The sequence below is a fragment of the Eulemur rufifrons genome, chromosome 29 (genome assembly GCF_041146395.1).
Source record: "Eulemur rufifrons isolate Redbay chromosome 29, OSU_ERuf_1, whole genome shotgun sequence".
NCBI classification, from domain to species: domain Eukaryota; kingdom Metazoa; phylum Chordata; class Mammalia; order Primates; family Lemuridae; genus Eulemur; species Eulemur rufifrons.
Genome location: NC_091011.1, coordinates 10,438,202 through 10,456,049, shown reverse-complemented (window position 1 = coordinate 10,456,049; position 17,848 = coordinate 10,438,202). Strand labels below are relative to the sequence as shown.

Genomic DNA, 17,848 nt, shown 5'->3' with positions numbered 1-17,848 from the left:
TCTTTTTCTCTTGTATACACATGCCGGGGTGGGCACCGTATGGTGGTGTGGCCGGTCTGATCCACGGCACTCTCTGCAATCCAGGCTCCATCTGGCTCCCTGTGTCCCTGCGGTGTGGCTTTCACCCCCATGAACCAAGCTGATAGGGATTTGGCTATTATGACTGGATTCCCAGCAACAGCAGGGGAGAAGGGGAACAGGAACAAGCTGTCAGAAATATTCCAGAAGCTTCCACATAACCTTTCTTATGTCTCCTTGGCCACATCTAACCGCACAGGTGGAAAATGGGGTCTTTATTCCAGGTAGCCAAGAACACTGATGAAAATAAGGGGCTCTCTTGTGGTGCCCGTGGTGGAACAGGGTTACTGGGGACAGCCAGGTGACAGCCAGGTGACTCTGCTGCAGCTGCCTCTCACCACGGCTCAGCAGTCCACGTGGAGCCGTCCAGTCCCTCGTGCTGGGGGCCGTGTGCCGGGGGGAGTGTGTGTGCCGGGGTCTGCCCAGCCTTTGTCTTCCTCCCTCTGGGAGTAGCACTTGTGGCCCTGGCTGCTCCCGCATCATTCTCGGAGGTCCCTGGAGGTGGATATTCTTCTGCATTTTTCAGTTCAGTCCCTCGGCCTGTTACCGACTCAGGTTCTCCGTTCCAATTCCAAATCGTGCAGGGCAGTTGAGGTGATGGAAAGACCAAGGAACCCTGAGACCCATCCTCAGGCCGGACCCCACAGTGACAGCCGTTTCAGGGGCCGCTGGGGAGGGGCCTTTTGAGAATATTGACTGTAAAGGAAGACGGGAGATAGTGCTGAGGAAGGACAGGGTCTTACCTGCTTGATTTGGCTTTGGGGGGATTTTAACATTTTTGTAGGTGTGGGTCAGAGATGTAAAAGATGTGAGGGGAAGCAAGCGGCATGTGACGGGTTGGGATTGCGGTGCTGGTGGGAGGGATGGCCCTGCGGTGACCACTGTGGTTCAGCGTGAGGCCGAGGGCTGGACCTGTCGGTCCTGTTTACTCTCCAGATATTATCATCCCCCGCAGTGACTTTGACACAACTTAACTCACAGCCCCAAAGTGGCAGAGCCAAGCTTTGGTGCCAGGCAGCCGGCAGCTGGACACCAAGGCTCTCCTTACCCTGAGACCCCCGTGCGGGTCTCCTCCACAGGGGTCTGTCCTGGTGCCGGCCGAGGTGCTGCCTGCTGAATCCCAAGTCCCAGCACCCGGTTCGTTGGCTCCCCGTGACTTTGGGGCTGCCCAGAGAACGTGCAGCACCTTCACTGCGTTTCCCTAGGGCCCTTCCGGGGTGGCCTTCTGTGTTTGTGCAGCTGCTTCTGCTTTCCCGCCTGGCCAGCGCCTTTGAGCATGGGGCAGCGATGGTCTCTGGAGCTTCCTGACGCACCCACATTCCTGACACTGATCCTGGTTTTCAGTGTGTGGCCGGAGCTGGCACCTGGCCTGAGTCCCCTCCACTCCAGCTCGGCTGGCTGCCTGCAGACAGCCCCTTTCTGTGGGCTGCGTCTCGGGCCTCATCCCCAGAGACCCCTCAGTTTAGGAACAGGCCTCATAGCCTCTTGGCCAGGCATGAGATGTGCACCAGCTCCCATGCCTTGTGCGGTGGGGCCTTTCTATCTCTGAGGCTGTCCCTGCACAGCATGGCATGGACGTTCCTGTGTCCTCTCCCTGTGTAACCTAATGTCGACAGTGGTCACAGACCGGCCTCTTGCAGCATCCTTTCCTCTGCACTGGGTCCACCCAGCTGGGAGCAGCGTGGGGGCCACATGGGGGCTGCAGTGGAGCTGCATGGGTACCTCCTGGGGGCTGTAGTGGGGGCTGTGATGGGGGCTGCAGTGAGGCCTTGCTCAGGACACACTACCAGGCAGCACACTCTGGGGCCAGGATCCAGGCAGGCCTCACCTGGATGAGCGAACTCAGCTGCACCTGGCATCAGGCAGGGCTGGGCCTGGCCTTCCTCTTCCAAAGTTTATGTGGACATAACTTACCTGGGGAGACTGCTCGAGTGTGTTTAATAGGTTCTCCCATAAAATGAATGGTGCACATGAAGTGCTGTCTGTAACGTGGGTGAGCCTCTCACGGCCACTTCCCAGAGGTCCGCTGGGCTTCCTGGATCTGTGTGGCTGTTTCATCATGGCTGATCGACTCCGAGCACGAAGGCATCTGGGCAACTGTGCTTCTCCAGGGAAAGTCACATGGGATGTTGGCTGCTCTTGAGTCAGGGCTGTGCTCTCAGGCACTGCAGGGTGGGCCCATGGGCTCCCAGACTCAAGAGCTGCACCAGCAGTCCTGGGCTGGGCTGGGAGTCAGGCAGGAAGAGGTTGTGTCTCAGGACCAGGTGTCCACGTGGCTCCTGCTGAGGGTGAGCTGCTGGTGTCCCCCCGACAGGTTGTGGGTGAGGGGCTTAGAGCGCGGAGAGGGACAGTGAGAGACATAGAGCTTCCCCTGCTTTCTCCAACCCAGGTGCTCCCTTATCAGTAGCAGTAGGATGTTTTACCCAGTTCCACTTGGGATTTAAACTCTGCTCTTTTGTTTCCTTTCCAAAGTAGAGAAGGAAGTGGTGCATGGGGGGAGGGGACAGAGGGATAAGTGGGGGACCCTCCCATCACGCTTCTGGAACATGGATTCTCAGACATAGCAGTATACCAGCCAGTGTCTAGTTCAGGAAGGGTCCACCTGGAAGATGAGAGTCCAGTTCTACTCATGCCTGCAATCCAGATGAGGAAACTGAGGCCTGGGAAAGGGAAGGGATTCTCCAGGGTGGCACGGCTCATTTTGAAAACCCCAAATGTTTATTCTTTTCTCTTGGGGGAGAAAAGAAAATGCTTGACCTACACATGTAAGGGAGAAATAAGAAGACAAAAATCAAGGAAAAATGCCACATAGTCCTCTGGCCCACTTGTCTGTGTAAGAGCAAGGGAACCCTCTGTGTGCCCTGGGAGGTCAGTTAGTTTTTGTAAGCCCATTGGGAAAGCTCTTTTGGGGGTTTGGAGCAGTGGGGGTGGGGAGAGAGGCCAGGTGGGGACCGGGGTTGGAGCTGGTGGTGTTTTCTCAGCTGTGGCTGTGCTGCACACTGAGGCCGAGAGTGCCTGGGTGGGCCGGCCCAGGGAGTGGCGTGAGTGATACTGCAGGCATGGCCAGGTGTTTGAGGGGCCGTGCCAGGGCTTGGACAGTGCTCCTGGGGCAAGTTACTTGTTCAGTGGCAGTCCAGGCCTGCGTGTGAGCCCACTGAGGCTCTGGGGGCTATGTGGGGTCTGCAGGACTGGACTCATGTTGGCTGTGCATGAGGAGGCAGTTCTGTAGCTCCTTGTTGAGGGCAGCTCTTCCTCACCAGCCTCGCTGGGGAGGATGTGGTGAGCAAGAGCAGGCCCCACCATCCGACATGGGCCCTTCTCTCCTGTCCAGGAGCGGCTCCTCATGAGCCTCCTGCCACGGAATGTTGCCATGGAGATGAAAGAGGACTTCCTGAAGCCCCCCGAGAGGATTTTCCACAAGATTTACATCCAGAGGCATGACAATGTGAGGTAAGGCTGGTGCTGACCCAGCACAGTAGTGGGCCTGGGGAGCTGAGGCGTGGAGGTGATGGGAGGAGGTGGGGAGGTGATGGTGAAGGTGGGGAAGGAGTGGGGCAGGTAGGAAGGTGATGGTGGAAGTGAGAAAGTGATGGATGGAAGTGGGGAGGTGATGGTGGAGGTGGGAAGGTGATGGATGGAGGTGGAGAGGTGATGGATGGAGGTGGAGAGGTGATGGTGGAGGTGGGAATGTGATGGATGGAGGTGGGGAGGTGATGGTGGATGTAGGAAGGTGGGTACAGGTGGGAAGGTGATGGCAGAGGTGGGAGGTGAGGGGTGTGGACAAAGGGTCCCAACTGTGAGGAGAGGAGAGGGCAGGTGTGGTCAAGAGGCTCAGGTGGGCAACTGCCCAGTAGGGAAGCAGGTCCCATATGTAAGGATCCTTGGGTGATGCATGTCACAGTTATCTTTCCTGTTCCTTATTTCAGTACACTTACACATCCTGTGTTGATGGAAGAGGGTCAAAGCTTTGTCCCTAAAACCAAGTTTGGGCAGTGACATTTTGGGGTGGGAATTTGCCATGTCAAAAAAATAGCTGGGCATTATTGTAGTTGGTGCCAGAGTCTGGGACAGGCATACTCCTCTTTCTCACACTGGTCATCTCATGGTAGCTCTAGGAGGGCGGGGTTGCTGTTCCCATTTTATAGGTGAGGAAACTGAACCCTCAGAGTGAACCGACTTGCTAGAGACACTTTGAGGTTTGCTTGTTTTCTTTAAAGATTCTGTTAAAAGTATTTATTTCATTAAGTTGTACATTCCTTTTTAAAATGCTTTTTATTGAAGTATAAAGTGCTTAGAGTAGTTGAGTGTTGTCTGTTTGGGATTAACCTTTTACATAAATATCACTCAGGTAGGAGATGGTGTTTGAGGGACCTAAAGCACTTGCCTTTTCTGCTGTTCTTTTCTGGCTCTTCTGGGTGTTGGTGGCTGCCCATTGGGCCCCTGAAGACACAGAAGTTAAGAAAAACTCTCATTCTTTCTTGTGTTGAGCACCACAGACTGGGTGCCTCAGAGCCTAGTACTGACTTGTTCTGAGGAAATGAGTCAAGGTTGGTGGATCCATCAAAGTCCGAGTCACCCTTGTGTGCCGAGCCAGGATGGCTAATCACTGCCTGGCTGAGAGGTCACCAGGCGCTGTTCTGAGTGTACCTGTGAACTCATTCAGTCCCCACTGTCAGGCTGTTGAGTAAGGACCAGTGTTGTTCATGTTCAGTAGGGGAGGATGCTGACGCAGTTTGGGGTGAAGGCCCAGGTGGGTGGAAAGTACTTGAAGAGCCAGCACTTGAGCCCAGAATCATTCCAGAAGTTCTACTCAGAACCTCTCAGCTAAATGCTTGGTTCTCTTTAATATCATCACACTCCTGTGAGGTATTGGTATTATCACCTCCATTTCATAGGTGAGGAAATTTAGGTTCACTGAAGTGAAGCGTGTGTGCAGAACTGCCTGGCCAGTGAGTGGCAGGCCGGGACAGGACCCAACATTGACTGACACTGACATCTGTCTTGACTTTTTGTTGTTACTGGGTAAGGACATGATACAGTGACTCAATCCCCTGCCAAGAAGAGCAGACCACCAGAATAATCCAGGGAGTACTTGAAGGGGAGCCAGAGGTACTCCACACTGCAGGGGGGTGGGTGGGCATCAAAAGTCAAGGACCTTCTGGTGGCTAGAGCTCACAGAGTGAGCAGATGGAAAATCCCAGCTCTAAGCTTCCCCCTAGGAAGGAGAGAGTTGATCAGTATGACTACTTCCCGAGCTTCTGTGGGACTGCCTAAAGAACAAGCATCTGTCTCTCCAGTCCTGGATCTCTGACAGGTCTGGCACAGGCTGGCTACCCAGGGGAGAATGGAGGCAGTGGCTTGGGCTAATAGACACCATAGCCTCCCTCCACCCACCTTGCTAAGCACAGAGTGAACAAATGAAAACCACAGCTACCTCCTTTTCCTTGGAGAGAGAAAGATTTAGTACAGGCCACCAGAATCTCTGGCTGAGTGGTGGAAATCTCCTCCTGTAAAAGGCCAGTCCATAAAGACTGAGAGAGGTGCATACTTTGTCTAATACCCAGACATGAACATAGAGAGTCAAGGAAAGTGAAGAATCAGACAATAAAGTTTCAAACAAAGGAATAAGATAAATCTCCAAAAAACCAACCCTAATGAAACAGATTTGCCTCATAGAGAACTAAAAATAGCTCTCATAAGGATGTTCACTAAGATCAAAACAATAATGCATAAACAAAGTAAGAACTTCAACAAAGAAATAGAAAGTATAAAAAGTGCCAGAGAGAAATCATGGAGCTGAAGCCCATAATCACTGAACCGAAAAATTCACTAGAGGCATTTAGCAGAAGACTAGATCAGGCAGAATAAAGGATCAATGAACTGGAAGACAGGTCAATGGAAATAATTTAGTCAGAGAGCAAGAAGAAGAGAGCATAAAAGAGTGAAGAAAGCTTAAGGGAATTAGGGGAAATCATCACTGGACCAATATATTAATATATGTTATGGGAGTAACAGAAGAAGAGTGAGAAAAAGGACCAAAAAGATACATATATGTGTATATATATACATATATATATATATATATGTATATATATATATACAAAAAATTTCCCAAATGTGGTGAAGGCAATGGACATCTAGATACAAGAAACCCAAATGATACCAAATATGATAAACATAAAGAAATGCACACCTAGCCACATTATAATAAAATCCTTAAAAGTCAAGGACGAAGGGAGAATATTGAAAGCAGAAAGAAAAAAGGGACTTATCATATACAATAGAACATGCATAAGATAACAGTGGATTTTTCAGCAGGAACTTTGCAGGGCAGAAGGAACTGGGATGATATATTCAAAGTGCTGAAAGAAAAACTGCCGACCAAGGATACTATGCCTCACAAAACTCTTCTTCAAAAATGAAGGAAAGATAAAGTCCTTCCCAGACATTCAAAAGCTGAGGGTGTTAAGACCACTAAACCTGCCTTATAAGAAATGCTTAAGGGAGTTCTTATGTTAAAGCAAAAGGATGTTAAATAGCAACATTATAACATAAGAAAGTACGAAACTCATGGGAAAAAAGAAATATGTAGACAAATACAAAATACTGTATTACTCTAATTGTAGTGGGTAAATCAATTTTTATTCTACCATAAAAGTTAAAAGTACTGAAAATAACTGAATGAAAATATCTTTTTTATTTTTTTAAATATATTTTTTTAATTTCAGCATATTACAGGGATACAAACGTTTAGGTTACATATAATGCCTTTGCCCCACCCAAGTTAGAGCTTCAAGCCTGTCCATCCCCCAGACGGTGAACACCACACTCATTAGGTGTGAATATACCTATCCTCTCCTCCCTCATCCCACCTACTCAGCACCCAACGTTACTGCTATATGTGCACATAACTGTTGATCAGTTAATACCAATTTGATGGTGAGTATATGTGGTGCTTGTTTTTCCATTCTTGTGGTACTTCATTTAGTAGAATGTGCCTTAGCTCTATCCAGGATAATACAAGAGGGGCTATATCACCATTGATTTTTGTGGCTGAGTAGAACTCCATGGTATACATATATCACATTTTATTAATCCACTCATGCATTAATGGGCTCTTGGGTTGATTCCACATCTTTACAATTGTGAATTGTGCTGCCATAAACATTTGAGTGCAGATGTCTTTTTTTATAGAATGTCTTGTTTTCCTTTGGGTAGATGCCTAGTAGTGGGATTGCTGGATCAAATGGTAGTTCTATTTGTAGCTCATTGAGATTATCTCCAAATTACTTTCCACAGAGGTTGTACTAGTTTGCAGTCTCAGCAGCAGTGTATGAGTGTTCCTATCTCTCCATATCCACACCAACGTTTATTGTTTTGGGATTTTGTGCAAAAGGCCATTCTCACTGGGAATAAGTGATATCTCATTGTGGTTTTGATTTGCATTTCCCTGGTGATTAGAGATGTTGAGCATTTTTTCATATGTTTGTTGGCTATTACTCTGTCTTCTTTTGAAAAGTTTCTGTTCATGTCCTTTGCCCACATTTTAATGGAGTTGTTTGATTTTTTCTTGCTGATTTTCCTGAGTTCTATACAGATTCTAGTTATCAGCCCTTTATCAGATATGTAACATGCGAATATTTTCTCCCATTCTGTAGGTTGTCTGTTTGCTCTCGTGATAGTTTCCTTGGCTGTGTAGAAGCTTTTTAATTTGATCAGGTCACATTTATTTATTTTTGTTGTTGCTGTGATTGCCTTTGGGGTCTTGTTCATAAATTCTTTGCTTAGGCCAATGTCTATAAGAGTTTTTCCCTCATTTTCTTCTAGAATGCTAATAGTTTTACACCTTAGGTTTAAAGTCTGTTATCCACTGTGAGTTGATTTTTGTGAGAAGCGAGAGGTGTGGATCCTGTTTCAGTCTTCTACATGTGGCTATCCAATTTTCCCAGCACCATTTATTGAGTAAGGATTCTTTACCCCAGCATATGTTTTTGTCTGCTTTGTCAAAGATTAGATGGCTATATAAGGATGGTTTTATATCTGAGTTCTCAGTTCTGTTCCATTGGTCTATGTCTCTGTTCTTGTGCCAGTGCCATGCAGTTTTAGTTACTATAGCCTTGTACTATAGCTTGAAGTCTGGTAAATTGATGCCTCCCAATTTGTTATTTTTGCTTAAGACTGATTTTGCTATACAGGGTCTTCTCTGGTTCCATACAAAACATAGAATTATTTTTTCTAGATCTGTGGAAAATGATGTTGGTATTTTAATAGGGATTGCATTGAATCTGTAGATCACTTTGGGTAGCATAGACATTTTAACAGTGTTGATTCTGATGACCCATGAGCATGGTATGGTTTTCCAACTGTTTATGTCCTCTGCTATTTCCTTCCTCATTGTTTTGTGGTTCTCCCTGTAGAGGTCTTTACCTCCTTAGTTAAATATATTCCTAGGTATTTTATTTTCTTTCTTGCTATTGTGAAGGGTATTGAGTCTTTGATTTGGTTCTCAGGTTGACTGTTGTTGGCATATAGGAATGCTACTGATTTGTGTATGTTGATTTTGTAACTGAGACTTTGCTGAATTTGTTTATCAATTCCAGTATTCATTATTTCTCCTTTGTATAAGAAATTTAGTTTTGCAGGGTACAGGATTCTAGGCTGCACATTATTCTGTTTGAGAAGAGTGAGAATGGGGCCCCAGTGTCTTCTGGCTTGTAAGGTGTCAGTTGAGAAGTCTGCAGTTAGTCTGATGGGTTTTCGTTTGTAGGTTACCTGCTTCTTTCACCTTACAGCTTTTAGGAGGGCCTCTTGGTGGTTATTTTGGTCAGTCTGATGACTGTGTGTCATGATGTCTTCCTGTTTGCAACTTCCAGGAGTCCTTTGAGCTTCTTGTACCTGGATATCTAGATTTTTAGCAAGGCCATGATAATTTTTCTCCATTATATCCTCAAATAGCTTATCCAACCCTTGTGTATTTTCTTCTTCATCCTCAGGGATGCCTATAATTCTCATATTAGGCCTTTTCACGTAATCCCACATTTTCTCTTTTCTGCTCTATTTCTGTGCCTGATTTGTTTAAATGTAAGGTGCTATCTTCAATCCCTGAGATTCTTTCTTCTGTTTGATCTACCCTATTCTTGAGGCTTTCCACTGTGTTTTCTAATTCCTTGAATAAATTCTTCATGTCTGAAAGTTCTGTTTGATTTTTCTTTAGTATTTTAGTTTCTTGAGTGAATTTTTCTTTCAAGTCCTGGATTTTTTTTGTGGTTTCTTCGTGTTGGGTATCCATTTTCTCTTACGTATCGAGTTTTTTTACAATCCATGTTTGAAATTCTTCTTTTGTCATTTCAGTGTTCTAAATTTGGTTGATATCCATTGCTAGAGGGTATCCTTTCAGTTTCATTCTTCATACTTCCAGAGTTCTTTTGCTGATTCCTTCCCATCTGGAGCAGCTGTTCCTTCTTAACCTTTGGATTTTTGTTTAGATAATGACATGGCTAGTTTAGTCTCTGAGCCAGTAGATGGTGCTTGTGGGTGAGATTTGATCACACCCTGTCTGATGAGTCAGTAGATGCAGTAAAAGAGTGTGCAGAATGACCTCCCTGTCAATAGGTGGCGCTTGCTGGGAGGAGCAGGGTTGTTTTGGGTCCTGTAACCACCTCTTGTTCCTCTGGAGAGGCACTTTAGTGCTTCAGGTGGTGGGTGATGCCTGGGACTTCCAGGTGTGTCTTTACTCTTCACCTCAGTGGGGGCAGGTGGGGGAGTGAGGCTGGGTGGAGCTGGATTGGGTGAACCTGCCCTCAAGCCCCACAAATGCTGTTAGTATTGGTCAAAGTTCTGTTCTCTGCTTCTGGGCAAAGCTACTAGGGAGGAGCTGAAATGGTCCGACTCAGCCAAAAAGTCTGAATGTGGGGTTGATGCTAAGATCTGCAGTCTAGAGGAGGCCTCTCTCCTTTCCACCCTCCCTTATTCTGAAGTTTCTCTTGGGCCTCTGCGGGCAGGCAGGGCCTCAAGCCAGTGGAGCTCCCCTGACTGTGATGTGACCTGGGAGGTTCCCTGCCTCGGATCATGGCCTGAGCTGGGAGCTTGGCCCTCTAAGGGGAGGAGGGTTGCCCCTCAAGCATGCTGTAGCTAGGACCCACTCTGCTCTTCCCTTGAAGGCACACACACCTCAGTAGACTTGTTCACAAATATCCCTTCTGTGCCCCTGGGCAATGCAATCGAGACCTGGGTGTACAGAATCTGGTCTGCAGCTTGTCCCCCTGGGCCCCGGAGATCAATCCCTGACCCTGCCAGGAAGAAGAGTGCTGGTCTGAAGTCACCCAAATAGGGCCCAAGCTGGATAATTGTCTCTCTGCCTTGGGATTTGCCCCACTCTGCTGGAGTCGCCAGGCAAGCAGCACCAGGGAGGGCTGGTGGGTAGGGAGTTCACAGTCTGAGTGCCCTTCAGTCCACTACAGGGCCCCAAAAGGAAAGGTCCCCTTCCCTGCGGATGCCTCTGGGTGATGGCTAAGTTGTCTCTCTTGGCAGCTGCTGGTAGATGAGGGGAAGCGGAGAATGAAGCAGTATGGTGCCTGCCAATAGGCTGGGGGCTGTGAGTGGGAGGTTTCCTCAGGGATCTTGTAGTCTGGTGCCCTGCCCACAAGAGGCCCAGTGTTCTCTGGGCTGGTGTGGGCAGGTCTCCCCAGCAGCTCAGGAGCCCACCAGCAGTCCAAGATGCAAGGGAGGGGAAATTTAACCACTCCACCCACCCTTGTCACTGGTCTCCAAGCCTCTCGGGATTTAGTCCCTGCTGATGCCTTTCTCCTTCCAGTTCTGCTCTGTACCTCTTTCCGTGGAGTCTCCTGTAGTTTCAGGCACCCTTCCTTCCAATCCTCATCTAATCTATGTTTGTCTGCCTGTTTTTTTTTTTTTTTTTTTTTTTCACTTTCATTTCAGATCTTTCCTTCTTGCAGAGACACTCTGGCTGGAGGTGTTCTCATCCGCCATCTGACCTCTCTCCTTCTGAATGAAAATATGTTAAAAGATACACATATGAATAGATGTAAATGGTGACAACATAAAATAAATCATGGGGTAGAAGTTAAAGTATAGAGGTTTTGTTTGTGATTGAAGTTAATTTGTCATCAGCTCAAAATAGATGGTTATATTTTTTGTATGCACCAAGGTAACCATGAAGAAAAAAATACCTATTGAAGTTACACAAAAGAAAGAAAGGAATAAAAGCATATCAATTTAAAAAATCAACATAACACAAAGAATTCAGAAAGAGAGGAACAAGCAGACAAAAGAACTTCAAGAGTCATAGAAAGCAACTAACAGAATGGTAATGGTAAGCCTGAGATTGGATTTCTCTCTCCAATCAAAAGGCATAGAGTGTCTGAATGGGTTAGAAAGCAACAACAACAATAATAAGAAGCCTAATTATATGCTGTGTACAAGAAGCTCACTTTAGATTTAAGGACACACATAGTGAAGGGATGGAAAAAGATTATTCATGCAAATGATACTCAAAAGAGAGCAAGGGTGGCTATTCTTATATTGGAAAAAATAGATTTTAAGTCAAAAACTGTCAGAAGAGACAAGAAAGACATTTTTTAATATAATGATAAGAAGGTGAATCCACCAGGAAGATATAACAATAGTTAATTTAAATGCATCCAACATAAAAGAACCTAAATGTATAAAGTGAGGATTGATATACTTGAAAGGAGAAATATACAGGAAGACAATAATATTATAGTAGGAGCCTTCACTAGTCCACTTTGAATATTGGACAGAACAGAAAGAATGTCAAAAAGAAAGCAGAAAATTTTAATGACAATGTAGACCAAATTGACCTAATAGACATATAGGACAATTCACTCAATAGCAGAATACACATTCTTCTCAAGTGCACATGACTCTTTATCCAGGATAGACAACATGTTAGATAGGAAGAGTGAAATCATACCAGATATCTTTGCTGACCACAGTGGAATGAAACTAAAAGTCAATAGCAGAAAGAATACTGGAAAATATATGAATGTGTGGAAATTAAAAAACATGCCCTTGAAAAATTATTAAGTAAAAGAAGGAATCAAAGAGGAAATTAGAAATTACCTCCAGACAAATGAAAATGAAAACACAGCATTCCAAAACTTATGGGATGCAGCCAAAGCAGTAATAGGAGGAAGTTCATAGTGACAAATGACTACATTAAAAAAGAAGAAAGATTTCCAATCAATAATCTAACTTTACACCTCAGGGAGCTAAAAAGAAAATTAAAAATTAAGTCCAAAGTTGGCTGAAGAGTGTTACAGCTCTTTTGGAATTTGTCTAGCAGGTTTTCCAGTCTTTAGCAGAAACCACCCCCCAAAAAACAAAAACAAAACAAACAAACAAAAAACAAAGTTGGCAGAAGGAAGGAAATAACAAAGATTAGAACAGAAATAAATTAAATAGAAAATAGAAAAGCAATAGAAACAATCTACAAAACTAGGAGTTGCTTTAGGAAAAGATCAACAAAATTGACAAATCCTTAGCTAGTCTAAGACTCCAATAAAGTTGGAAATGAAAAAATAGATACTACAACTGATGCCACAGAAATAAAAATGATCATAAGAGATTACTGTGAACAATTATATAAACTGGATAACATAGAAAAATTCAAACAAATACCTAGAAGCATACAACATGCCAAGACTAAGTCATTAAGAAACAAAAAGTTTGAACAGATGTATAAATAGTATAGAGATTGAATCAGTTATCAAAACCTCCCAATCATTAAAAGCTCAGGCCCAGATGGCGTCACTGGTAAATTATACCAAATATTTAAAGAAGAATTAATGGTAATTCTTCTCAAAAAATTGAAGAGGAAGAAACACTTTAAACTATGAATTCAGCATTATTCTGTTACCAAAGCCAGACAAGAACACTACAAGAAAAGAAAATTATAGGCCAATATCCCTGATAAATGTCAATGCAAATATCCTCAATAAGATACTAGCAACTGCATCCAAGAGGACATTAAATGAATCATACACCATGACAAGTGGGATTTATCCTTGGGATGCAAGTATGGTTCAACATATGAAAATCAACTAATGTGATACAACATATTACGAGAATAAAAAATAAAAATCACGTGATCATCTCAATAGCTGCAAAAATAATATTTGACAAAATTTAACACCCTTTCATGATGAATACTCTTAAGAAACTAGGATAGAGGGAAAGTAGTTCAACAAAATAAAGGGTATATATGAAAATTTCACAGCTACCATCACACTCAGTGATGAAAAACTGAAAGCTTTTCCTCTAAGATCAGGAACACGATGAGGATGTTCACTCTCACCACTTCAATTCAGCATAGTACTGGAAGTCCTAGCTAGAGCAATTAGGTAAGAATAAGAAAAACAAAAAAGGCATTCAATGTGGAAAGGAAGAAGTAAAATTGTTTTCTTTGCAGATTATATGATATTATATATAGAAAACTCTAAAGACTCCTTAAAAACTATTATAACTAATAAATGAATTTAGTGAAGTTTCAAAAAGAAATTAAACAAGACACAAATAAATGGAAAGATATCCCATGTTCATGGATTGGAAGACATAATATTATCAAGATGTCCATACTACTTGGAGTGATCTACAGAATCAATCTACCTATCAAAACTCCAATGACATTTTAAAATAAAGAAATAGAAAAAACAATTCTAAAATTTATTTGGAAACACATAAGACCCTGGATAGCCAAAGCAGTCTTGAGCAAGAATAACAAAGCTGCAGGCACCACACTTCTTGCCTTCAAATTATACTGCAAAGCTAAAGTAATGAGAACAATATGGTGCTGGCACATAGACTGATAGAGCAGAATAAAGAGCCAAGAAATAAATCCACACACATACACATATATGGTCAGTTAGTCTTTAAAAAGGGTGCTACCAAGTGTATACAATGGGTAAAGGATAATCTCTTCAATATATGTTGTTGGAAAAAATGGATATCCTTGTGAAGAATAAAATTGGACATTTATCTGATACCATAAACAAAAATCACCTCAAAATGGATTAAAACTTTAAATGTAAGACATGAAACTGTAAAACTCCTAGATGAAAAAACATAGGCGGATAGCTCCATGACCTTGGTCTTAGAAATCATTTCATAGATATAACACCAAAAATGTAAGCAAGAGAAGTAAAAATAAACATGTGGGATATCATCAAACTAAAAAGCTTCTGCTCAGTAAAAGAAATAATCAACTAAAGAAAAATAAACCTATAGGATGGGGCAAAATATTTTTAAGCCATGTATCTGATAAGGGGTTAAAATCCAAAATATTTAAGGAAGATATACAACTCAATACCAAAAATATAAATATCTTGATTTAAAAAATGGGCAAAGGACTTAAATAGACACTTCTCAAAAAAGAAATTCAGATTGCCAATGGATGTTTGAAAAGATACTCACCATCTTTAATCATTAGGGCAAGGCAAATTAGAATTACAGTGAGATATCACTTTACACCTGTCAGAATAGCTATTATTAAAAAGACAAGAGACAAGTGTTGGTTAGTACTGGAGGAAAGGGAACCTTGTTGGTAGGAGTATAAATTAGTACAGCCAATATGGAAATCAGTATGGAGAGTTCTCAAAAAATTAAAAACAGGACTATCATATCATCCAGCAATCCCACTTCTGAGTATGTAACCAAAGGAAATGAAATCAGTATGTTGAATATTTATGTGTACTCCCATGTTCATTGTGCTAATATTTGCAATAGGTAAGATGTGGAAACAACCTAAATGTCCTCAACAGATGAATAGAGAAAATATAGTATATGTATGTATTAGAATATTATTCAGTCTTAGAAGAAAGGAGCAGCACCTGAGTAGTGACAGCCTCCAAACAGCCTCACAGGTTCCCAGAGCATGGATCATCCCTGCACCCTGCCCCAAGTAAGGAGTGCTCCAACCGAGGCACAGGTCAACTAGCCCTGCATTTCCCCAGAGCAGGGACCCACCCAACAGCTCAACTCCAGAAGAGTTGACCATAGCTGAAAAAACCACACAGAGACTAAACTAATGCATCCACCCAGAACACGGCTAACATACCCTACCTGGCTGACACCCTAGGACACAACTGCAGCTGCAGGTAGAAGTCTTTCCCAATGAAAGTCACTGTAAAAAATTTGAGGAGGCAACTGCTCCATCAGATGCACAGATATCAATGTAGGGATATAAGAAACATGAAGAAGAAAGGAAATATGACACTATCAAAGAAACCCAATAATTATCCTGTAGCTGACCCCAAAGAAAGAGAAATTTATGAATTGCTTGCGAAGGAATTCAAAATAACCTGAAGGAAACTCAGCAAGAAACAAGAGATTGTAGATAGACAATTTAACAAAATCAGGAAGACAATTCATGATCTGAATGAGAAATTCAACAAAGTGATAGATATCATAAAAAAGAACCAAACAGAAATCTTGGAGGTAGAGAATTCAGTGAATGAAATAAAAAATACAATCAAGAGTGTTAGTAATAGACTAGATCAAACAAAAGAAGGAATTTATGAACTTGAAAACATGTTTTTTGAAATAACCCAGTCAGAAAAAGAGAAAAAGAATGAAGAAATGAAAAAATCCTACAGGACTATGGAATACTATTATGTGAACAAATTTTCACATTGTGCCATTTTCAGAAGGAGAAGAGATGGGAAAAGACATAGAAAACCTATTTAATGAAATAGTAGTTGAAAATTTTCCATACTTTGGGGGAGATATCTACACATCAAGATCCAGGAAGCTCAAATGTTCCCAAATAATTTCAATTCAAAAAGGTTCTCTTTTTTTAAGGCACATTATAGTCAAACTGCCAAAAGTCAAAGGGAGAATTCTAAAAACAGCAAGAGAAATGTGTCAAGTCATCTATATAGGAATCCCCATTAAATTAATAGTGGATTTCTCAGCAGGAATGTTACAGGCCAGGATTGAATGGGATGATATAGTCAAAGTGCTGAAAGTAAAAACTATCATTCAAGAATACCATACCCAGCCAACCTATCCTTCAGAAATGAAAGAGAAATAGTCTTTCCCAGACAAGCAAAAACTAGGGGAGTTCATCACTGCTACACTGGCCTTAAAAGAAATGCTTAAGGAAGCCCTACATCTGGAAGTGAAAGGACAATACCATCAAGCAAACATGGGAAAGTATAAAACTCACTGGTAGACCAGATATACAAATGAGAAGGAGAAAGAAATCACACCCTGTCATGACAGAAAACCACCAAACTGCAAAGATAAACAATAAAAGAAAAAGAAAGAAACAAAGGAAATACAAAACAATTGAAAACAAATGACAAAGTGATAGGAGTAAGTCCTCACATATCGCTGTTAACTTTGAATGCAAACAGATTAAATTTCTGATTTACAAGACAGTATGGTTGAATGGATAGTAAAACAAGTCCCAACTATATGCTGCCTACAAGAAGCTCACTTCATGGTAAAGACACACAGACTGAAAGTGAAGGGTTTGAAGAAGATAATGCACTCTACTGGAAAACAAATAGAAGCAGGAGTAGATAAAATCATATCAGATAAAATAAATGTTAAATTAAAAACTGTAAAGAGGGACAAAGAAGATCACTTTATTATAATAAAGGGATCAGTCTGGGTGTGCTGGTGTGCACCTGTAGTCCTAGCTAGTATGGATGATAAGGAGAGAGAATCACTTGAGCCCAAGAGTTCAAGACTGCAGTGTGCTTTGATTGTACCTGTGAATAGTCACTTCATTTCAGCCTTGGCAGCATAGCAAGTCCTCATTTCTATTAAAAAAAATGGAAACACCACATACCAAAACCTGTGAGATACAGTGAAAGTAGTACTGAGAGGGAATTTTATAGTAATAAATGTCTGCATCAAAACAGTAGAAAGATTTCAAATAAACAACCTAACAATGCACCTCAAGGAACTGGAAAAGTAAGAACAAACCAAAACCAAAATTAGTAGAAGGGAAAAAATAATAAAGACCAGAACAGAACTAAACAAAATAGAGACTAAAAAACAATATAATGGATCAATGAAACAAAAAGTTTTTTTTTAACAAGATAAACAAAATCAACAAAGTATTAGTTAGACTAAGAAACAACAGAAGGTACAGATAAATAAAATCAGAAAAGAAAAAGGAGACATTACAACTTACAGCACAGAAATACAAAGGATCAATTAGATAACTATTATGAACAACATAGACCAACAGATTGTAAAACCTAGAGGAAATGGACATATTCCTGGACACATGTAATCTACCAAGATTGAACCAGGAAGAAATGGAAAACTTACACAGACCAGTAATGAGCAAAAATATTAAATCAGTAATAAAAAGCCTCCCAAAAAAGAAAAGCCCAGGACTGCATGGCTTCACTGCTGAATTCTACCAAACTTTTAAAGAAGAACTAAGACCAGTTCTTCTCAAACTATTCCAGAAAATTGTAGAGGAAGGAATTCTTCCAAACTCATTCTATGAGGCCAGCATTACCCTGATACCAAAACCAGACAAGGACACAAGAAGAAAAGAAAACTATAGGCCAATCTCCTTGATCAACATAGACACAAAAATCCTCTATAAAATACTAGCAAACTGAATCTAACATCATATCAAAAAGATTATATACCATGTTCAAGTGGGATTTATCCCAGGGTTGCAAGGATAGTTCAACATACACAAATCAATAAATGTGATATATCAACAGAATGAAGGACCAAAAAATTATATGATCATCTCAATAGA

The 17,848-nt window shown here is 42.3% G+C and overlaps 1 protein-coding gene and 1 non-coding gene across 2 annotated transcripts in view; both read left to right on the top strand.

Annotated features, from left to right (window-relative positions):
* The window catches only part of ADCY1 (adenylate cyclase 1), a 149,056-nt gene that overhangs the window by 30,137 nt on the left and 101,071 nt on the right, over positions 1–17,848 (top strand). The window contains exon 3 of the mRNA XM_069462359.1: positions 3,410–3,528. Coding sequence (XP_069318460.1) covers positions 3,410–3,528 — 119 coding nt within the window. The remainder of the gene's footprint in view (positions 1–3,409; positions 3,529–17,848) is intronic.
* Positions 12,370–12,433, top strand: LOC138377713 (U7 small nuclear RNA). The gene has a single exon (XR_011231869.1). It is a non-coding gene; the product is annotated as a U7 small nuclear RNA (small nuclear RNA).